This window comes from Equus caballus, chromosome 5 (assembly GCF_041296265.1).
Source record: "Equus caballus isolate H_3958 breed thoroughbred chromosome 5, TB-T2T, whole genome shotgun sequence".
Lineage (NCBI taxonomy): Eukaryota > Metazoa > Chordata > Mammalia > Perissodactyla > Equidae > Equus > Equus caballus.
The window spans coordinates 80,922,382-80,944,764 of record NC_091688.1 but is presented as its reverse complement, the minus strand read 5'-3'; the positions used below and the strand labels follow the sequence as shown (position 1 = coordinate 80,944,764).

The 22,383-nt window shown below is 36.4% G+C and overlaps 1 protein-coding gene across 2 annotated transcripts in view; it reads left to right on the top strand.

The window, feature by feature from the left end:
- The first annotated feature begins 3,256 nt into the window (after positions 1-3,256).
- The window catches only part of PKN2 (protein kinase N2), a 148,509-nt gene continuing 129,382 nt past the window's right edge, over positions 3,257-22,383 (top strand). For both annotated transcript variants that reach the window (XM_070267346.1, XM_001495405.6), the window contains exon 1: positions 3,257-3,697. In XM_070267346.1, the coding sequence (XP_070123447.1) occupies positions 3,650-3,697 (48 nt within the window). In that variant the 5' untranslated portion in view covers positions 3,257-3,649. The remainder of the gene's footprint in view (positions 3,698-22,383) is intronic.

Here is a 22,383-nt window from a genome sequence, read left to right as displayed (position 1 = left end):
CTCTTTCCTTGGAAAGTTCTTTACACCCTTTTCTGCCCAGTTAACATTTATTCACCAGTGAGATCTCAGCTTAAATGTGAAGTACTCAGGAAAGGATTGCCGGACCTGTATTCAAAGTATCCTGAATTCACCTTCTTTGTCATCATGTCTCTTTAACTAAACTATAGATTCCATGAAGACAGAGACCAGGCATGCCTTGCTAAGCATTATATTCCCAGTGCTTTCCAAACAGCAGCTTTTTCTGCATCTTCGTACACATGGCAGAAAATGGACATTCTAGCCCTAGAACCACAACAACTCCCCACTTTAGGGCCACCAATTGATCAGCATTTCAATGCTCTATTTCCAGACTCTTGGAGACAGAATCTAGTTGGCTAAACTTGAACATGTTCTATTGTGTCCACCCAGTTTCCTGAAAGATCTAGGTTAAGAAGAATTGACATGGCTAGTATGTGGTGATACAATCCAGATATTTTTGAGGTCTTTAACTTCTTACATGGACGTTTGTTAAAAAAAATCTTTCATGGGGCTGGCCCCATGGCCGAGTGGTTAAGTTCGCGCGCTCCGCTGCAGGCGGCCCAGTGTTTCGTTGGTTCAAATCCTGGGCGCGGACATGGCACTGCTCATCAAACCACGCTGAGGCAGTGTCCCACATGCCACAACTAGAAGAACCCACAACGAAGAATACACAACTATGTACCGGGGGGCTTTGGGGAGAAAAAGGAAAAAATAAAATCTTTAAAAAAAAAAAAATCTTTCATCTGTCTTACTATTAATATAAATTAGAACATAACTTGAGGTGAACTGTAGTTAGGATTCCCTAAAAACATTCGCAAATAGGAACTGACTACAGCTCATCTGAATTAACATGATATGGATTTCCATTAAAACTATTTCAAGTGTGCTTCACTCTGATAAGTATGTTCTGTGTCCTATTACTTTTTTTTTTTTCCTGAACAGAGACTGTGAGCTGGATAGTAGTTTTTATCTTTAAACTAATTTACTGTTTAAATCATCACATTTTTCAGATTCTCAAGCTGTTTTTATAATGTCTTGGCCTCCCTTTTGTATTGTACTACTTTCCCCAGCATAACTAATCTCAGATATAACTTCCATAACTTTAAAAACTTTTTGTTTGTTGCTTATATTTACACGTGATCTATAAAATTAAAATTATTACCAGTACTTATTTTAGACTAGAAATATGTAAAGTTTGAAGTATTTTCCTATGGCAAAAAATTTGATGGACTATAATGATTTCAGTTCAGTTGAAATGAGGATTCTATGTTAAAGTACTACGACAGCATGGCATAGGTTAAAACCAGCACGGGATCAGCCATTAGGAGAGTTGGGTTCTAGTCTCCATCTCTGCCACTGGGTAATAATGTTGCCATGCTCCTAATTAGTTAGGTAAATTACGGCTTACTTTCTTCCACCTATGATAAGAGTCAGGGTAGTCATTTTAAGTCTCCTCTAGTTCTAAAGTTCCATGGTGCTAAAATGTGAACATTCTCTCATATCTAAATTTATTTTTAAAAAGAAAGCTCATGGACTGTAATGCTCAGTCCTTACATAGGTAATTTTTAATTCCATCATTATTAAGAACCTACTATGTGCATGCCAGCGATCTCAAACCCATTTTGGAGTAAGGCAAGGCAAAAATAAGCAACATATATCTGCATGCATTTAATGCCACTGAATTGTACACTTAGAATTGTTAAAATGGTACATTTTTGTTATATATATATTTTTATTACACACACAAAACATATATGCATATGTATATATATCTAAATGCAGTGCTTCCCTAACATTCTTTGCCTACCATTTAAAATTGCATTATAGTTGTTTGGACACAAGTCTGTTTCTCCAAAGACCCAATCATTCCAGGGACAAAGACTCTTTCTCAATCCTAGCTGTAACTCCAGGGCCTAGAACACCGTCTGGCTCTTAGTTACCAGGGAGGGCAATTATATCTTGGCTTTTCCAAGTGTTGTTATTTCATATATGTTAATTATCATTTTCAACCAAGGCAATGCATTAAACATATAAACAGTTGTAAAACTTTAAAGTACATACCAGAAAAATTCCTCATCACATATCATGAGTTGGAGCTCAGAAAACACGGTCACAGAACTCTGGACCTTCAATGAATGTTTGTCAAGGTAATGCATGAGAATTGAGAAGACAAAAAGATAAACTTAAGTCCTAGCATCAGTCCAACAGATCTTATGTGGAATGTAAGAGAAATACATACTATTATACCTCTTTAGAAGTATGCCAATTAAGCCCTTCCTCAAGTACCTATCTAACTAAACAACCCCTAGCACTTTCTCCAAGTAGCTTTTGAGAAAGCCATTGTATTTCAGCCTCAAATAATGAAAAGTTAGGCAGCTGCCTAGAATATCCACTCACTGCTCAAACAAAAGCTACCTGTTGGAAACTTTATTGACATTCCTGAATACTAGTGTCATTTTTTAAACCTAAACTTACACGACTTAGCTATATGTTACTAATAGGTTAGCTTGGATGTTCATCACACCAAGGAAAGTTGGCTTTTTTTCCATTCGTGGGCTGATCCCACCCCACCTCCTTCAGTCTACATTCAGTTAAAAACAATTCAGGAGGCCAGCTAATTAAATTCTAAACTCTATATAGACTTCTACTGCCCAAACCACAGTAGTTCAGCGCTTGCGAAAATACACAGCACTTAAAGGCCGTGCTTTACAAGTTGCCAGAGATCGCGAGCTGCTTACATTTCTTGAAAAGTACAGACACACCCCGGTGTAGCCAGCTGTGCCCCTTCCTGGTGGGAAGATGCGCTATGGTGGAGCGAGCAAGAGGCAAGATTAATAGCTTGGGTTGATGGGGGCAGGGGAGTAATCTGTAAGGTTTGAGTCCCGAAACTCTGGTTGGTGGCGGTTAGGAAGCGGCCCGTTTAGGTTAGGCCTAAACTTCGGCAACAGAAGAGAAAGCGGCACTGGGGAAAACAACAGCAGCAGCAGGCTCCCGAACGCTAGCCTTCACGGTGGGGCCCGTAAACGCATCAGGAAAGCGGGCGTGTGTTTTTTTCTTCCTCTTCCCGCCCCCTGAGAGACGCGAGCCCAGTCCTTTCCCCTCGTTTTCACCCCCGCCGGGGCCAACGGCTGCCCCGCCCCCGAGCCGGTCGGAAGCCGCCCCGCCCCCGCGCCGCTCCCGCCCCCGGGGGCCCCTCCGCTCCTCCTCTCCAGGCCGGCGGGAGGCGGTGGCCGCGGCCGTCACGTGTCCTGACAGCCGCCAAGCGAGGCCGCTTTTGCGACGCGGTGACAGCCAAATGGTGCGACAGCAGGAGCTGCCGCCGCGGCCGCAGTGCCCCGCACCGAGAGGCTTAAGGCGGCTCCTGGCGTCGCCCAGAGGGAGCGACTGAGAGAGCAGAGTCCGGAGCGGGCGAGCGGGCGGCGAGGGCGAGCCCGCTACGAGTGCCCTCGCTCCCCGCCGCTCTCCATGAACCGGGTGGAATAAGCCGCGCCTCCAGCAGGGGCTGCGCCTCCATGAAGCTCTAGGTTTTTTTCTTCTCTCCCCGCTCCTCACCCCCCACCCGGCTCCCGTCCCGCCTTCTCCCTTCGCCAGCAGCGGCCGCGTCCAGGTGCGGAGTCCAGAGCGGAGCGCAATGGCGTCCAACCCCGAACGGGCGGAGATCCTGCTCACGGAGCTGCAGGTAAGGCCGCGGCCCGGGCGGGACGCGCCGGCGCCTTGAGCGCGGAAAGTCTGGCGCAGGGTCGCGGGCCGAGCGAAGCCGCTAAGTGCGGAAACTCGGGGATGTCACTCCAGAGCCGCTTCTTTCGGGAGCCGGACCCTCTCCCCGCGCCGGAGCCTGGCCTGCCACCGCTTTGAGCTGACCCTCCCTACCAGCGGGACCCGTCCCTGTGGGCTGCCTGCAGCCGAGTCGGCTCTCCCCGGTGCCGGGAGCGGCCAGCTCCCCGCCCCCTCCCGGGTGTCAGCCGCCCGCGGCCGCCCCTGTCGCCCCCTCCCGCCCTCCCTCCGCCCGCCGGCCGGCCCCGCCTTTCCCTCGTCCGCCGCTCCTTACCCTCCTTTGAATGACTCTCAGGCTGTTTTCTCGTCCCTCCCCTTCCCCTCGGACTCCGCACAAAGAGCGCCCCCATAACTTCCAGCCCCCAGACAAGTTCTTTTTTTTTTTTTTTTAACGAAAGCGTGTCTCACCAAATGCCTGCTTCGCTTTCACCAGCCCTCTTCAGGTGACTGCATTTCTTTCCTCAAATTTGAGGGCTACCTTTTTTCTTTTTTTACCAAGCGATAGCTATAAGGTCCTCTTCTCAGCTACTCCCAGCTCCTGTCTCAGCTGCTCCCTGCCCGGTCAGATCCGGAAGCTCATATGCTGATGCCTTCAGACTTTCATTTTCCCTCCTGTTTGAACCCCAGAGAAAGAGCTACAGAAGTTGTTTACAAATAAGAAAGCAGTCGACTAAGGGAAAATGTTGTGCACCGAATGCCTGCAGAAGATGAGAACAAAATAGGTCTCTTCATTAGTGAAGTCCATGTCGAGTAGCAATATTATTCTTTCCCATTTCCAGCTAAATATTTGATGATGTAGGCACGATTTTTGTGTTTAGGTCTCTGTGATGTACAAGGATACCTACGCTACCCTGTTGGGTTTATTTTTCATTACTTCGAGGTGTCCTAGAGATGTTTACATCTGGATTAAAATTTCATGCTCGTCTTTTGACTTGAATTTATTTTGGTTTGTTTAAATATAGTCTTCTAGCTACTCAAAGATTGACTTGGGAATTAAAAGAAGAAAAAATACTATACTTAGATTTATTTTTGTGTGTTGGGCAGTTAATTCGTTTTTAAAAGACAATCTACACACTCTGAGGAGTTAATTCTTGATGATGTCAGAATTGAGTATTGCACCTGCTTCTAAATTTTTGGCTGTTTAAATGTCTTTATTGATTGATTGCTGTATCAGCTTGGTTTATTGTGCAGTTAGATGTAAGCTTGAAGGCATTCTTATAACACTTGATATTTCCTCCAAAAAAATGCATATTTCAACACGGTGTAACAATGATCTGTTGAAAATTTGGAATCCTTTGGAAATGCAAAGCTGAATTTTCATATCATTGAACAGTTACTATATAGTATTTTAATTACTCTTCGCCATTTATGAGGAAGTCTTAAAGCATACCACATTTGCTATATGAATGAAATTTATTGTTTTATTAATTTACATGAGCTTTTAAAATGAAGTTTATTTGAGGCACATGGGAAATGCTTTCCATTGCCTAGTCTTGAGATATAAAAAGCATACTTTAATTCTGACTGAGAAAAAAGCCATGAAAATGACAGGAGCATTTTTGTTTGAATGGAGTGGCTTTAGAATTATCAAGTATTTGGCATCCTTATTTGTATTTTATAGAAAGTTGGCATAAAAGACACTTATTTTGGCATGGACCTAAAACTATGGTTTCACATGTATTAAAATATAACATTTTGGGACTTTTAATAAGATCAATTTTGACAAAATCAAGGCGGCAAGTCAAAGTAATTTTAAACATGAGTGTTTAAAAAATGGGACCAAAGTAGGGGAACACCTACTCTAAAGTTAGACTTTTAAGTAAAGTAAAATGTAACTCTCTCCAGAAAAAAGATAGTTTTTATTAAGTGTTACCTTATAAGTTGTCATGTATATCCAGGACACTTTTCTTGGTGTATTTGACTCCCAGTTCTAATAAAAGTTACTGCATTTAAACTTTATCATGTTCGTTAAAATAATTATTTATATCAGCACTTAAGATAAATAGTGATGAAATTTGCTTGACTAGCTATATCCATCTATTCACACATTTTATTTCATTGGTCATGAAACTGGTATATAGTGACCAAATATTTATCGCTCTTGTTTGAAGAACCAGTTTTTAAAAGCTTCTGAGTTATTTGAATTTATTAAATTGAAAAGTTAATATGAAGTTCTTAATGCTTCTTTACCATACAGAATTTAAGTATTTAAATAGTAATTTATGTAGCAAGTTTTAAAATGTGTTTAGTAGTTTAAAATTGTTACTCTGCCATTATCTTGTCTCAGGAATACCTGTCTCACTCTGAAAGTTACACGTTACAACTTACTTTTAATTTAAGTGATACTTATTTATTTAGAAACATTGTACACCTAACATTTTAAAATTATTTTTCAAATTACCTTGCAGAATTTAAAATACTTTACTGCTTGAGCTGGAATTGGCTTATTAATAACCATTGGTTGTGGAAAGGCAAAACAAAGAAAATCTGAAACCCAACAGTACTTTGTTTTGTTAATTACTGTAATATTTCTGTAGAATAATGTTTCTAACTGTTGCTAGTAATTTAGGAGGCTTGTTAAACAAGGAATCATTAATAAAGTACACACAGACTTTGATGGCTAGAAGGTTCAATGTGTAAGGAAGAATATTTGCTGTAGCAAAAATAAAAATAGGCTGTTTAAAAATATGAACTTAATTGGCAATTTCTAATTTTTATCTCACAACTAACTTTTGTGTCCTGTTCTCTTTTTTTATTTGAAGTGTAGTGGGAAACTTAGTGAGATACTTTCTGAGGCTAAATAAATTAAAGTTTATTTTTAAGGAAACTGGACTAATGAAAGCTATATAAAGAATATCGAAATGAAAATGTTGGCTACAGCAGTAATTTTGTAGAATTCTGACCCAAATATTGAGTAGCATACTAATAAAGTTCCCTTGTTAATTATTGGAGATTCATCTTCATCAAAATGCCTAATAAAACGTTGGGTTGAGAATCTTAAATTCCATTCTCAGCAGAATTTATTTAGGTAGAGGTGACTTGCCTGCGTGGAAGGTTGAGGTAGTTAGCTTTAAGTTACAGGATTCATTTCAAGAAACATTTATTGATTATCTACCAAAGCTATATTGGAGGAGATAAAGATGACAGGATATGGCTTTCACTTTCTAGAAGAGAGTACAAATAACATTTATTGATTATTTTCTATACGTCAGACATTGTACTTGGTACCCTGTACATCTTATATAATCTTTACAACAATGCAGTAAGGTCGGTGGTATTTCCATTTTGCAGATCAGGACACTTACTTCAGGAATGTTAAGTGAATTGTTTGTGGTCACACTGTATAAGTCTGAGTTAGAATTCGTATCTCTAGAGTTTCCCACTACATCATTCTTTAAGCTTCCTCATTTCTCTGGACCCATAAATGTTTTGCATTCCGAGTTATAGATGTGTGAACTTTCTAAAAATTGGCCAAAGATATAATTAACCAAAGTTAACTTTAATATATATATACTACTTGTTAAGTTCCTCTACAACAAGGAAAAATGCTTTCCACATTCTATTTGGTAGTCTTTAGTTTAGCAGTGCATTATTATTGTGAATAAGGTGTTGTATTTTATAAAGGCTAACAGTACAAATAACCTTTTTGCAGATTTTCATTTGACAATTACTATTTCTGGTGAAAGTTGTCAAGTCTTCGTGCAAAACCTTCCAAAAGATTTTACATTTCTCTGTAGACTATCCATAAGATAAACTTTACTTTAAAATTTTAAGCTCATCTGTAGTGAAGCTATGTGTTTCACGCTTAGTAGGTACTCAGTACTTTGATAAGAAGGCTCCATTTATTACCTAGGCTGAGAAATGTCTTGACTGTTCTAAGAGAAGTTGATCATAATCACTGACATAGAAATTACGTAGTTTTCTTTAATTTACATTTCTAATCCCTTGTCCCAAAAATATTCCCTTGAAAAGTTCAGAAGGGATTTCTGCACTACTTATGTCATACCTATCTATAGCACACTGCTATTTTACCCATTTGATGGGAAATGAGGAGGTGATGTCTAATTTTGTAGTGATACTGGAAAGTGGGAAGGTTTCTCTGTTGGAAGGATTAAGATTTTAAAGTGGATTGGAGGAATCTAGACAGGGATGAGAAAGTACACAGAATGGGTAATGCAGATTTTACAGTTTTCTCGAATTATAAAGGTAATACACGATCATTGTAGGAAATCTAGAAAGTGCAGAAAAGCACACAGGAAGTAAAAGGTGCTCATAGTTCTGTCACTCAGAGAAAACTGACAACATTTCCCAACTTATAAGTCCCATGGTATTTGAGTCCATTTCCTCTTTCTCCTCCGTTTTTTAAAATTGAGATATATTTAATATAGAACATGTGTAACTTTAAGGTGTACAACATATTGATTTGATATTTTTCCTCCCTTCTTTATCCCATTTTACTTATTAGAATTCTAAAGAGAAATGAGATTCATAGAGTTTTAAGATAGAAATAGTGAGAGGTTAAGAAAAAATTTTGCCACTACTTCTAGATAAGTGGATCTAGCTAGCTTAATTGACTTTTTTAAATTTCAGAATATTTTGATTTTGAGTCAGTACTTTGAGGTACAGTTAAGAAAAGTGGAGAATACAGCATAGACTTAGTACTAGACAACAGTGATACCTAGCATCAACTGTTTGAACAATAAATCAATACAGTGTGGTTTTTCAGCTTAGATTCGATTATTCCTATTCTTATAGAATGCTGAGTACTTTATTGAATACGGCATATCCTTAAATAACTTGCCGAATATTTTTTGACTACCTATGTAAAAGTCTCTGTGCTGAAACTAGTGTTATAAAATTGTGGCTCTATGTTGGATGTTTTTCCATCATCTCTGATTAGTATAATAGAGATTAGTTCTCGTCTCCTACAACTCTTACTATTCACATATGATCAATATTGAAATAGGGAGCGGTTGGGGCACCTTCTAAGCATTGTCTCTTTACACCAGATCTTTGCATCTGATTCCTTGGGCTCTCCTCTTTCTGCTTTTCAAATTTGGCAACAGTAAATTTCCCTGCCTTTTATCAGATGATTCCTATATGTCTACTTTTAAACAAATGGGAAGAGTGGAGTAGTAGTTTGTAGAGGTGAATATCACTTAGAATAATGTTATTTCCAGAAGCAAACCTGATATTCGAACAGAGTAGTTAATTCTGCATTATTTCCTAGTAAAATGTACTGTGTTGAACAATTGTCAATGTCTACTCTATTTCAAAAACCAATTTTACTTGGACTACAGTATGACAAAATCATAACATTTAATATGATTAATTTTTGATATGCAAAGTTGGGAGCAAAGTTAGAAATTTGAAAACTAGTTAAAAGCTTTAAACTTTACAATTTTGAATGGGAAAAACATACTAAGAAAAAGTAACTTCTAATATCTTAGAAGAGCGGAAATAGAGAACATTTATCTTGACACATGTCTCGTTTCTCTTAATTTTATCTAAGGAAATCTTATTTGAAAATAGCTCTATTGTCACATTCAGTTTTTCACAATCTCACAAGAATTAAATTTATGTAACATTATGTACATAAATATTGTCTGTTAAAAATGAAGAATAGGAAAGCCTAAGAAGAATGTATTTGATAATAAATACCTTAGATTTGAAGGTAAATGTTGGTGTCATGTTATAAAGATGAACTGATACGTGAGAATTGCATAACATATACCATTATTAGGATTTATCTATTTTAGAAACTTGGCAGTGGTAACTTTGTCTAATTGGTTAAAGCTTCACTGCCCTAGCTCACGAACACCTTAATTTATTGGAAGGTTGTTATGACAGAATTTGGAATTTATTTTAGATTGAGAAGACATACTTACCACTCAATACATGTGCTGAATATCATCTATCTTGCACATAAATCATATTGTTTTCCCTTTCCTGTAGTTGCTACCTTAGTGATTCTCCAGGGAGATATTATTACACCTTAGGTACACTGCATTGGATTAATCCTTATCCATCCATCTATGTATCATTATAATAAGCACTCATAGACTATAACTCACTTCCTACCTCCCCCCAAAAGCTAGGAACTTAACCTGTGTGTGATTTTTCTCCATTCCTTCCTCCTACCTCCACCTTCTTGTCAGCCAGCATAATCATCGTCTTGAGTCCTGTGTTCTCTTGCTTTCTTTGTATATAGTTTTGTTGGATATATAATTCTAAAAGATTTGTCTTTTATTTTAGTTGTTCTTATATAATTGTGTTAAATACAGTCTTTCCAAATCATTAAGGCTGATTTATCCATATTATTGCATCTTGCTATAGTCAGTCATTTTAATTGCTGTATAATATTCCATTGAGTAAACTAATCATCAACTCTCTCCTTCTTTGATATTTGAATATTTCTCCACTCACTCTCCCTCATTGGGCATTTAATTATTTTGTAGTTTTTGTAATTGTGAACAATGCTGCTGTGGAATTCTGTGCAGTTTTCGTATTGTACATATATGAGTTTCTATTAATTATATATCTACAGTACAAATTGTTGCCTCCCGGGGTAGATGAATGCCCAACACTAGGAGATGATTCCCAACTTCCATTGTGGTTGTGCCAGTTTATATTCATATCAGCGATATGTAAGACATAAAAGATCCTTTGGTTATCTGTCCTTTCTTATGTGTGATATTGTCCTTTTAATCTTTCCAAATCAGAAGAGTGTAAAATAGTATGTCATTGTGGTCTTGATTTACATTTTCCTGATCATCATTGTTGTAGAACATTTCTTTTTATGTTTAGTCGCCTTTTCTGTTTCCTCTTCAGTGGAATTCCTGTTCATGGCTTTTACTTATTTTTCTGTTTTTCTTAATTGATTTATAAGAATTTTTTATATTCTTCATGTTAATCCTTTGTGTATGTTGTAAATGTCCTCTCTCAGTTTGTAACTTATCTTTTCACTTTCTTTTAGGGAGTTTGTGGGAGGGATAGTTTTAAATGTTTTACTTTTTTGACAAATATTCAGAATCTTGTACATCATTGTGATCAGCAAGCCTGCTCTTAATACCTGTTCTAGATTTGGTATAGAAAAGGTAAAGTTATACAGTTTATGAGTCATGGATTCACAGACTGTGCAAATAAGCAACCATAGAAGTTGTGTAAAATATTGTATTGCTTAACACATTCTAGCACTCAAATGTCACTCAATTAAAAAGTGAATTTAGAAGCAAAGAAAAGTGAAAATTACATATGTAAATATCTCATCAACTACTCGTTTTTCTCAGTCTGTATCTCTTCAGTGCAAACTATATATTAGTTATTATTGATATTTTATTCTTTTGTTTGAAGGGCAGTGTATTACAAGTATAGAATTATGTGAACTGGTTATTCAGTTATGTTCGTAGCTTGTCAGTAAAGTGCTGGAGTTAATCATTTAATATTGGATATGAAACAGAAAATACTATTCTTATCTTATAGAATTTACTGGTGTTTATGAACCTGGAATCCTAAATGCAGTTTTTGTCGTTGCTGTAGTATCTTTTGATGAAAAAGATTTAATTTTAATTTTAGTCAAATTCATCAATCTTTTCTTTTATTGTAATTGCTTTTTGTTTAGAAAATTGTTCCTTACTCTGAGTCTAAAAAATAGTCACCTGTGCTTTCTACTAAGAGTTTTAAAGTTTTATTTTTAACATTTAAGTCATTAGATCTGGAGTTGATCTTTGAATATGGAGTAAAATGAAAATCTGTGTTATTTTTTAATTTTTAAAATATTTTGAAGTATATCAATCTCTTATAATGTAAATTTAAAATAGAACGCTTTTCAGTTTTTAGGACAGAAACATTTCTGAATAGCGTTATTTAATTTTTGCAAGTTAGAAGTTAAGGTGACATCATACTAGGTTATGTAATAAACTATACCTAAGGTTATCCTCACCTAAATCATTAGTAGCTTACTTTTTCCTGATAGTGCCAGTTTGTGATTCTGTTTTTTTGTTGTATTCCCTGAAACTCTGGGTCAGTAGGATTCTTGACTGACTTCTTGTTAACTCTCCATCACACTGCACTTGTGGCTCAAACCTTTTATATTTTCATAAGTCATCCAACCTAGTCTTGCTCCTTTGTTCTCAGCAGATCACTGGCCAGTCATTGCCTGTACTGAATGATACACAGTATTCAGGAATGTGAGTTTCCTCAACTTTTCTTCTCCCTACTTTAAGATTTCTTGGGATTTTTGTCATTTTTTTTTTGTTTTTTCATAACCAATTTTAAGAAAAAATTGACCTTCTTAAGGCTATCCTTTCCTGGACTTCTGCTTCCTTTGGAATATCATTTCACTCTTGTAGAATGGGGCTTTCATTCTCCCCTGACTCTTTACCTAAGGATAAGTTCACATCAATGACCCCTTTTTTTTAAAGTATACTCTTTTTTTAATACTATTGTATTCCCAAATTTCTTTCTTTCTTTCTTTTTATTTTGTGAGGAAGATTTGCCTGGAGCTAACATTCATTGCCAATCCTCCTCTTTTTTTTACTTGAGGAGGATTGGCCTTGAGCTAACATCTGTGCCAATCTTCCTCTCCTTTGCATGTGGAATGCCACCACAGCTTGAGTGATGAGTGGAGTAGGTGCACACTTGGGATCCGAACCTGTGAACCCCAGGCCAGCAAAGCAGAGCACATGGAACTTTAACTACTTGGCCATGGGGCTGGCCCCCAGATTTCTTTCTTTTACTCATCACATTCCTTCAAAGGAATTTCTTAGTTGCACATGTTTTCTGCCATTTATTTATTATTCAAATATGACTTCTGTCTCAATTATTCTATTGAAATTATTATCTTAAAAGCCTCAGTTGACCTCCTGCTCCTTCTAGTCCTTAGATGCAATTGATACTGCTTCAGCTTCTTGAAACTCTTCGTTTAAATTAAGCTTCATGGGGGCCAGCCCCGTGGCCGAGTGATTAAGTTCATGCACTCTGCTTGGGCGGCCCAGGGTTTCGCCGGTTCGGATCCTGGGCACGGACATGGTGCCTCTCATTAGGCCGTGCTGAGGTGGCGTCCCAACATGCCACAACTAGAAGGACCCACAACTAAAATATTCAACTATGTACTGGGGGAATTTGGGGAGAAAGCAGAAAGAAAAAAAAAGTTTGGCAACAGTTGTTAGCTCAGGTGCCAATCTTTAAAAAATAAAAAAATATATAAATAAATTAATTAGTTAATCTTCATGGACCCTGCACAATATTGGTTACTTTTTTTCCCCATCCTATCTGCCTCTGTTTGCTACTATTAGTCTTTTTTTTAAAATTTTTTGAGGAAGATTAGCCCTGAGCTAACTGCTGCCAATCCTCTTCTTTTTGCTGAGGAAGCCTGGCCCTGAGCTAACATCCGTGCCCATCTTCCTCTCCTTTATATGTGGGACGCCTACCACAGCATGGCTTGCCAAGCGGTGCCATGTCTGCACCCGGGATCTGAACCAGAGAACCCCGGGCCACTGGGGTGAAACGTGTGCACTTAACCACTGCACCACCGGGCTGGCTCCGATATTGCTGTCTTTTGATAACTCCTTTCCTAGTTTAAATGTTCTACCTGTTTCTAGACTATTTCCCCTCTAATTTATTCTTCTGATTAACCACCAGAATTAATCACCTTGTTTTGTCAGACTTACAAGAAATAGAAACCCATTTAAATTAGCTTAAACAAAAATTGAGTTTATTGGAAAGCCAGGGATATCTACTTAACCCAAGGGTGGTGTATATAGCCAGATCCCATGAGTACTGGAGGCTTGTTCTCTCTGTAGGGCTACATATTCTCGTATCTCTTCTTCTTTAAGAATGTATACTGCTTTATATACTCATTCTCCTTTCACATGGTCCCCAAATGGCACTCTTAACTTCTGAATTTACATTAACTCTACAAGTCCAATGCCCACAGCTAACTCACTTATTCTGTGCCACAATTCTAAATTCTTGGATGGGAAAACTGATTGACCCCATACAGAGCATGTACCCCTGATCCAATCAGCTTTGGCAGTGGAGGGCTGGAGTTCTCCCTACCAGTATGTGCCAATATGGCTGCAAGGACTCTCCTGTGAGTTAGGGACTACTGGGGCTGTTATCTGAGAAGGGAGAATCATTTGAGAAAGCACTTCTCTGCTTCCACTCTTTTAATAACTTTCCATTGATTATGGAATAAAATATATTAGACCTTCCATCATCTGGCCCTTATCAGTCTTTTTAGATTTTTCTCACTATGTATCTTACACTCTGTCATATTAAACTATTTGCAGTTCTTGGAACTATACTGCTTCTTTATACATCTGTATCTTTGCATATACTGTTTCTAACTTTATGAATACTAATATTGCTCATCTGCCTGAAAAACTTTAGACAAATTGGACACTCCTTAAAATTCTAAGAGAAATGTATTCATTGACTATATTAATATATTCATACCATATAATCAAAAATTTCACTTGAGACATTTTTGATAAGTAAATTTAGTGATTGGTCATGTAGCATTTTGCTCCATTGGCAGATTAGCCTACTTCCCATTTTGCAGCTCCTGTTATTGAATCTATTACCCAATATGGCAATTAATTATTAAATTTTATGTTTCTCTCCCACTTTGAGTAGCGAAACTAGATCTTACTCATCTTTATGTCCCTAGCACCTGGCATGTGATTTATGGTTAATAAATGCTTGAATAAGTAAATGACTGATTTCTATGACTGATTTTTACTAAACTTGAGTTCTCTGTATTTCTGAGGGTTATCATTCTTCCCCTGGTTGCTGATGCTAGAAACGTGCTGGTCATTTTTATTTGAGTACTGTCTCAGCCTCTTGAGTTGGTTCTTCTACTTATGTAACTTGAATGCATTTATAACTTTGCTGTTGTCCAAGTTTGGGCCCCCATTATCATTTGGATGTTTACAGTATCTTGATATTCCATCTCTACCTCTTCAGTCTCATTCCATTTTTGTTTAGACTGTGTACAACTACTAGATTCAGAAGTGGTCTCCAGCATTCTGTGACTCCTTACTGCCTGTGAGATATAGTCCTAATTCCTTAGTTCAGCGCTGAAAGCTGTCATTATTGTAGCCCCCAAATACCTGTTAGTTCTTAACTCTTTTCATGCAAGCAGCCTGTTTTTCAGGCACACCATGGTTAGTAATTTTTCCTTGCCTACATACATACATAACTCTTTTTCTTCTGCTTCGCTTTATTGCTCTTCAAAGATAATGTGTTTTTTACAAGACCCTCCACCAGCAAAAAGATTACTAATTGCTGAAGGCTCAGATGATGGTTAGCATTTTCTAGCAATAAAGTTTTTTTAAATTAAGGTATGTATATTGTTTTTTTAGACGTCATGCTATTGCACACTTAATAGACTACAGTATAGTATAAATATAACTTTTCATATGCACTGGGAAACCAAAAAACTTGTGTGACTTGCTTTATTGTGATAGTTGCTTTATTACAGTGGTCTGGAACCAAACCCGCACTATTTCCAAGGTATTCTTGCTATATTCTGTCAACTGCAATGTTTCTTAAGGCCCAATTCAGATTCTACCTTTTTCCTTTTTTCCTTATTTTCCCCTAGTTGTATATAATCTCTCCTCAAAACTTAGGTAGAGTATCTTCTATTTCATGACGTTAATCATATATTGTGTTGCACTGTAGTTGTTTGTATTCTACCTCATTTTCTCTCCTAGGTTGTATCCTTAACATCTTTGAGGAAAAGGACTATATAGCTTATCTTCATCTTCTACCCTTTTAGTGCTGAGCACAGCAACTTGTAAATAGTAGCTACTTATTAATGTTTATTGAATAAACAGTTCTCATATCTGAAAACATTCAATAATGTTTATTGAATAACAGTCTCATATCTGAAAATCTCCAGATTTTATATTTATTGCTTTAAACTTTTTTCTGCTTTTGTTTTGGTATTTCTGAGGGAGCAGAACTGCATTATGTCCTTTTTTTAGGTAGAGCCACTTGACAGGTACATAATTTTCAGTTTATTACCTTCTTCAGTCATAATAATTGAATTCTCAGTCTGAGATGGGGAATTTTCTACTGGCAGAAGGAGCTGTGTCTAGATACAATGGAAGCAAATAATAATAATAAAAGTAACAATTTTTGTTATTATTAAAAACAAATAATAACTAATTCATTTGATGTTATTTCACTTAATCCTTAAGACAATTCTACTGAAATAGTGTTATCATCTCCACTTTATAGGCAAGAGAACTAAAGTTGAGAGAAGTTAAATAACTTTTCCATGGTCACATAATCGGCCTGAACCAAGATGCAAATTCAGGTCTCTGCCTTGAGAGCACACGTGTCTTAACCATTATAGTCTAGTGCCTCTTTCTTCTTTTGACATTTTTCTCTGCTTCTCCTTTTCCCAGACTCTCCCCACTCCAGTAACCACAGCCTATCTCCTGTCTGCTCAGGTTCTTACCCCAGCCTTTCACTTATGCAGCATCTCTTATTTTATATCTTTCCTTCTCTCTCAACAATGCCAATACTTGCTTTTCTGGTAGGATTGTTTTCGATGACTAGCTAGATGATCTGAAGGGCAAATTCATGCTGACTTATTACCTTCAAGCTCTAAGTAAGATAAGCTTGAACCCGCAATCTTATACCCTGTGGAAATTCCAAATCTCCTAAGCTTTCTATGTTTTCCTGGTATAGGGCACTTAAGTTCTCATGGCACCCTCTGCTTCCTGGGTTTCTGTTTCTACACATGTTTATAGACACATAACAACTTAACTGGTTTTGATAAAGATACCCATATTTCACGTAGTCCTTCCTCCCATAGAATACCTAGTTTCTTGTCCTATGGCTGGCTCTTCTCTCCTCTTTGTCATGTCTGTTCCTCAATCCTTTTTACCTTATTTGCCGTGGAAACTCCAAATTCTTCTCTCTGTGAGGAAGAACACTTCAGTTCTCTCAAATTCCTCCTCTCAAACCGCATGGCCAAATTTCTCAAGTGTTCATCAAACAAAGGAACATACATGTTTCAAAGAATCGGTCCTCCTTAGAAAGCAGATATACTTGTAAAAAGCAAAACTTATTTCTTGCTATATCAGTAAAAGTTATCTAATCTCCTGTTCTCTTGGAAGCTTTGAGAAAGGGGAAGGATTCTTTTATCTACTAATGATCCTATATCAGTTAGAAGTACCTGTTAGAGTAAAGATACTTGACTCTATCTATTGGTTCCTAGAAAAGGAAGCCTCATTGAGTTAAGAAAAAACTTGGGTTTTTTTGTCTCCCCAAAGCCCCAGTACATCCTAGTAACAAGTCATTCTGTTTTTTCTATGTGGGCTGCCACCACAGCATGGCTTGATGAGCTATGTAGAGCTGTGCCTGGGATCCGAACTGGCGAACCCCAGGCCACCGAAGTGGAGCGCACAAACTTAATCACTCAGCTACAGGGCTAGTCCCGTAAACTGTGCATTTTTTAAAGATGCTTAAGCCTGTTACAACCGTTGGGTCATGGATCAGTGCTGTTCAGGATGATAGTTTCACACTAAGGACAATGTTGTATTAGTATGTATTCTATATATGTTTATACAAAGTTACCAATTTATAAGTAAGAGAGTGGACTGTCCTCCATTCTGAATTTTTGCCGTTTCTCCTTCTCTTTACTTCTTTCCTTTCTTGATGTCAAAATGTACTCCCTCTTAAGAAATAATAAGGATAATTATAGTAATATCCTAACTGGCAAAATAATAAATCAGTAACCTTATATCTGTCTGCCAAATTTCCTTTTGGAAATTTACTGATCAATAATTTCAAGGCCTGGTTGAAATCACTAGTCTAGTAGATAATTCAAGTTTTGGAATCATACACACTTAAATTTAAATCCCATATTTGGCACATATTAGCTATCTAATTTTGTGTGGGTTATTTAGCTTCATGAGACAAGTTTCCTTATAAAAATAGGGATAATTTCTGGCTCAGAGGGCTTCTGTAAGTATTAAAAAAAGTGATGTACATAAAGTGCCCGGTATATAGTAGACACTTAATAATTTTTCCCTCTGTCACATTTACATTTTAGGATTAGTTCATTTTTCTTTAAACACTTAAGTTGTGTGGTTGACAGGCTGGCCAAAGGTGGGCGTAAGAGACCTAGAGAACTGATCATACTTCCTAGGTTACTTGTTTTCTCCTCTTTTCTTTCCTCTTTTGCTTCATAGAGGGTATAATGAGGATAGCTATCTGAAAGGTGTGTATATTTTCATGATTGTCTTAATTTAAAATAACAGTATACTGAGATTATGTGTGTAACAGTAATTAAAGAAATCACAGGTTGATATATGATGAACATATAGGATTGAGCCTTCATTTAAGAATTTGTGGTATATTTGTCATGCAAAAAATATACATTGTTAATATTGAGCTATAGAACAATTCAGCAGTTTCATGAAGCAGTTTGATTAAGTTAAGATCCTTATTTTGTCCTTTCCCAGAGGCTTTAGACTTTTTATAAATTTGAACTAAGATTATGTATTTGCAGAATCAAAAATGGTCTTGAACATTTCAGCACTAGAGAAACAGATTTATGGTAATTATCTCTGGATATTAATAAGTACTATCAACTCTGTAATTGAATATGTCAAGCTTTGATGTGTAAATTATAGTAAATATCCAATTGTTTGTTGCTTATTGGTTAGCATAATTGACTTTCCATTTTGTTACTATGGAAACCTTATCATTGCACTCCGGTATCACGAGAGTGTTCATTTTACTGTAACTTTTTGTTCTGGTTTATGTTTTCATTGTGTTAAACCCTCATAAAACTCTATACCAAATTCTACACTTAGTTTTGATTTGTCCTTTTTAGGAATGTCTTATAACCAATAGAACCTTAAATATCAGATCTGAAGCAAAATTCTTGCTTTACCAAATCCCTAAAAAACACCTTACTTAAATCTCTAAAAATAAGTGGACCTTTCCTTTCATTTTCTTTGAGGTCGGCAAAATGGTGGATAATTCTTTATTTTAGTGTAGTATAATGGTTATGATAGAGAAAGAACTGGTGTTAGTTATAAAAGTACTTCATAGAAGAGAACCATGTTGAAAAATACAAGTAGTATTACTAATAGTAATGTCACTCTATGAAGCATTTTTCATTTATAAAGCACTTTCACATGCATTATTTCACTTGATCGTAAATGAAAGATTTTTCTTTCACTTTTGAGTTAGGGAGGGGAAGGATTATTATACCCGGTTTACATGTGTTCATGTTTACTGCAGCAATGTCTGTTTAACCTGAACCCTTATCTTCTGACTCCTATCCCTCATTTTAGTACTCTATACAATTCTAGTTTTATTAGCTTTTAGGGTTGTATTTTTTCCTTTAGTATACATAAAAAATGGTTAAGATTTCCAAAGCTGTGTTAAAAGTGAATGTGAAAAATGTCTTTTTTTCCCAAGACAACTGAGAATAGCTATAAAAGGGAATATATAATTTGCCTTTTAGTGGTGAATATTCATGGTATTATCAAAGTTCTTAGTTGTATTTTTATAGCACAAAAATATTGTAGAGGTGTAGTGATTTCAGCAGCAGTATTGTGTAACTTTTGGAGTGTTTATCATGGTTTAAAGTTTATGTAAAATTTAAAGAAGCTGTTACTAATGAAGTTGAATGGTGTTTTCTATATTTATAAATTATATATATTAAAAGAGGCTAATCATGTTACCCACAATACAGACTTTCAAAGTGAGTGTTGTATATGCCTCAGTTATTTTAGTACACTGAAAAAATGCCCATGTTTTATATCTTTTAAAGGAATAATATTTTTCTGATGTTAAAGTTTAGTCTACACTTATTTCTAATTTATGACTGGTTGTAGGGATAAAGATCTTTGTAGTGATAAACTGCTTTAAGTAAAAACATTTTTAAAAAGCCAAAGAATAAACTTCGTTTTATAAGCCCTTTTCCACTTCAGCATCTAGCAACTTCCCTGAAATATTTTGTTGTGATGTGTTAACACTCTTAGTGATTATAGCATTTGGGCCTATATACATTCAGATAGATTTATGAGGAAAAGGATGAGCTTTTTTGTTTTTGTCATCTACATTAATTTTCTCCTCATTTCTTGTGCGTGAGTTATTTGTTATTAATGGTGGTATTTTCATCTCTACCCCTAGTTTTTACTTGCTGTGCTGATTACAACCTGAGAGCTGTACTTCTATTATGAGCTTCCACTAAAATAGTCTTACCTTCTAAGGAAGTTAAAAATAACTGTATACAATTAATAAATAATTGAATAAGTTTCTGGGGTTTTTTTTGTTGCTCAGTATGTGACTTGCTCAAGGCCAGCTTTGTTGCCAGTACCTCCAACCAAATAACATAACACTTAGTACTCTACAATTCAGCTTTGACTTTAGTTTGTCGAACCTTGTGACTTCTTAAAAGAGCTCCCATTTACACTGTCCACCTAGATCCTGTAGAATGAAAATGCTCAGCTCTTGGCTATGGTGTGGTAATGTAGCACAACTTCATCTATTATGGGGTTACTTAACTTCTTCTCAGCAAATCTGATGTTTCCATCTCCAAGAAGCACTTTATTTCCTTTATTGGTGACTTTAGATTTCCAGTTAGCTATTCTATCTGAAGTACTTACTTGGTCAAATTATGATCCTTTGAAATTTTTTTTTTAATTGGGATAAAATACACATAACACTTAGCATCTTAACCATTTTTAAGTGTGCAGTTCAGTGGCATTAAGAACATATATTCACCGTGTTGTGCAGCTATCACCACCCTCCTTCTCCAGAACTCTTTTCACCTTGGAAAGCTGAAACTCTGTACCTATTAAACACTAACTTCCCATTACCCACTCTCCCCAGGTCCTGACAAATACTGTTCTACTTCTTTCTCTATGAGTTTGACATATAAGTGGAATCATACAGTATATGTCTTTTTGTGTCTGGCTTATTTCGGTTAGCATAATGTTTTCAAGGTTCGTCTATCTTGCAGCATGGTTCAGAATTTCCTTCGTTTTTAAGCCTGAATAATATTCCATTGTATGTGTATACTACATTTTCTTTATCCACCCATTCACCGATGGACACTTGGAATCCTTCCTGTGATGCTTTTCTTTTAATAAGTATAGCACTATTGGAGATTATTGTACCTAGTCATGATCGTTTGATAGTCTGTAATTGTGTTTCTCAATTCAGTAGCCACCAGCCACATGCAGCTATTAAAATTCAAATTAATTAAAATTAAATAAAATTTAAAATTTGATTCTTCAGTCACACTAGCCACATTTTAAGTGGTCACTAGCCACATGTGGCTTATGGCTGTCATGTTAACAGTATTGATATATAGAACATTTTGATCATTGCAGAAAGTTCTGTTGAAGTGCTGGATAATGAATACACAGGTCTATTTTAATACCTTGAATTTACAGAAGACAGAAAAGTTCCTTGTGGACTATAGGAATATTTTTATTTACATTTGAATAAAAAAATTTATTAGTTTTTTTCTTTTTTTAGTGGCCCCCATGAAAGCGGTTTCCTCTTTTTATTTTGCAGGGAAAGTTTTGCCTTGAGCTAACATCTGTTACCAGTCTTCCTCTATTTTTTGTACCCTCCCCAAGGCCCCAGTACGTGGTTGTATATCCTAATTGTAAGTGATTCTAGTTCTTCTATGTGAGCCACTGCCACAGCGTGGCACCTGACAGTCAGGTGATGTGCTTCTGCGACCAAGAAGCGAACTCGGGCTGCCAAAGTGGTGAGCACCAAGCTTTAACCACTAGGCTATCAGGGCCAGCTCTTAGCAGTTTTTTTAAGAAAATAATTATATCTGTTGACATTTTTGAAGTGAGTCCAGAGGTTTTTGTTCACACTCTAACTGGAAAGTGTTAAAATATTTTGTACTAGATGAATTTTAAATAAACTGGTTTTCAAATGAAATAAGTTATAATCAATGTCTTAGAAGTTTAATATATTATAAATATATAAGCTAGCATGTATTTGTATATATCTAAGATTTATAAAATAGTTTGAAGTCATATTTTGCAGCCATCATTCTTTTAGTTAGATTAAATTACATTCCTTTTTAGGAGTTGGAGTTTAATTGATCTCAGGTGTAGAAGACAGCAGATGATGATTACTAGTAATTTGTCCAGTTTTTTTAATGTTGAAATCTTAAAACAACTTATCCTAGAAATTCTGTATTCTTTTTAAAATTTTTATTTTAGTTTTTACTCAGATATAATTGACATATAACATTGTATTAGTTTTAGATGTACAACATAATGATTTGATATGTGTGTATGTTGCAAAATAATTATCACAGTAAGTTTAGTTAAGGTCATCACCACACATGGTTACAAATTTTTTTTTCTGGTGATGAGAATTTTCAAGATGTCACTTAGCTACTTTCAAATATACTACATAGTGTTGTTAACTAGAAATTCTGTATTCTTAAGCATTTTTTTTTGCTGACAGCCTCAAATGCCGTCTTTAGGGAACTGGTGGGGCAGGTTTTGTGTGTTTGTGTGTGCGTATAGTATTCCCTTTATCACTCTGGGTTGTATGTTTTTATTAATACCAGTTTATTCA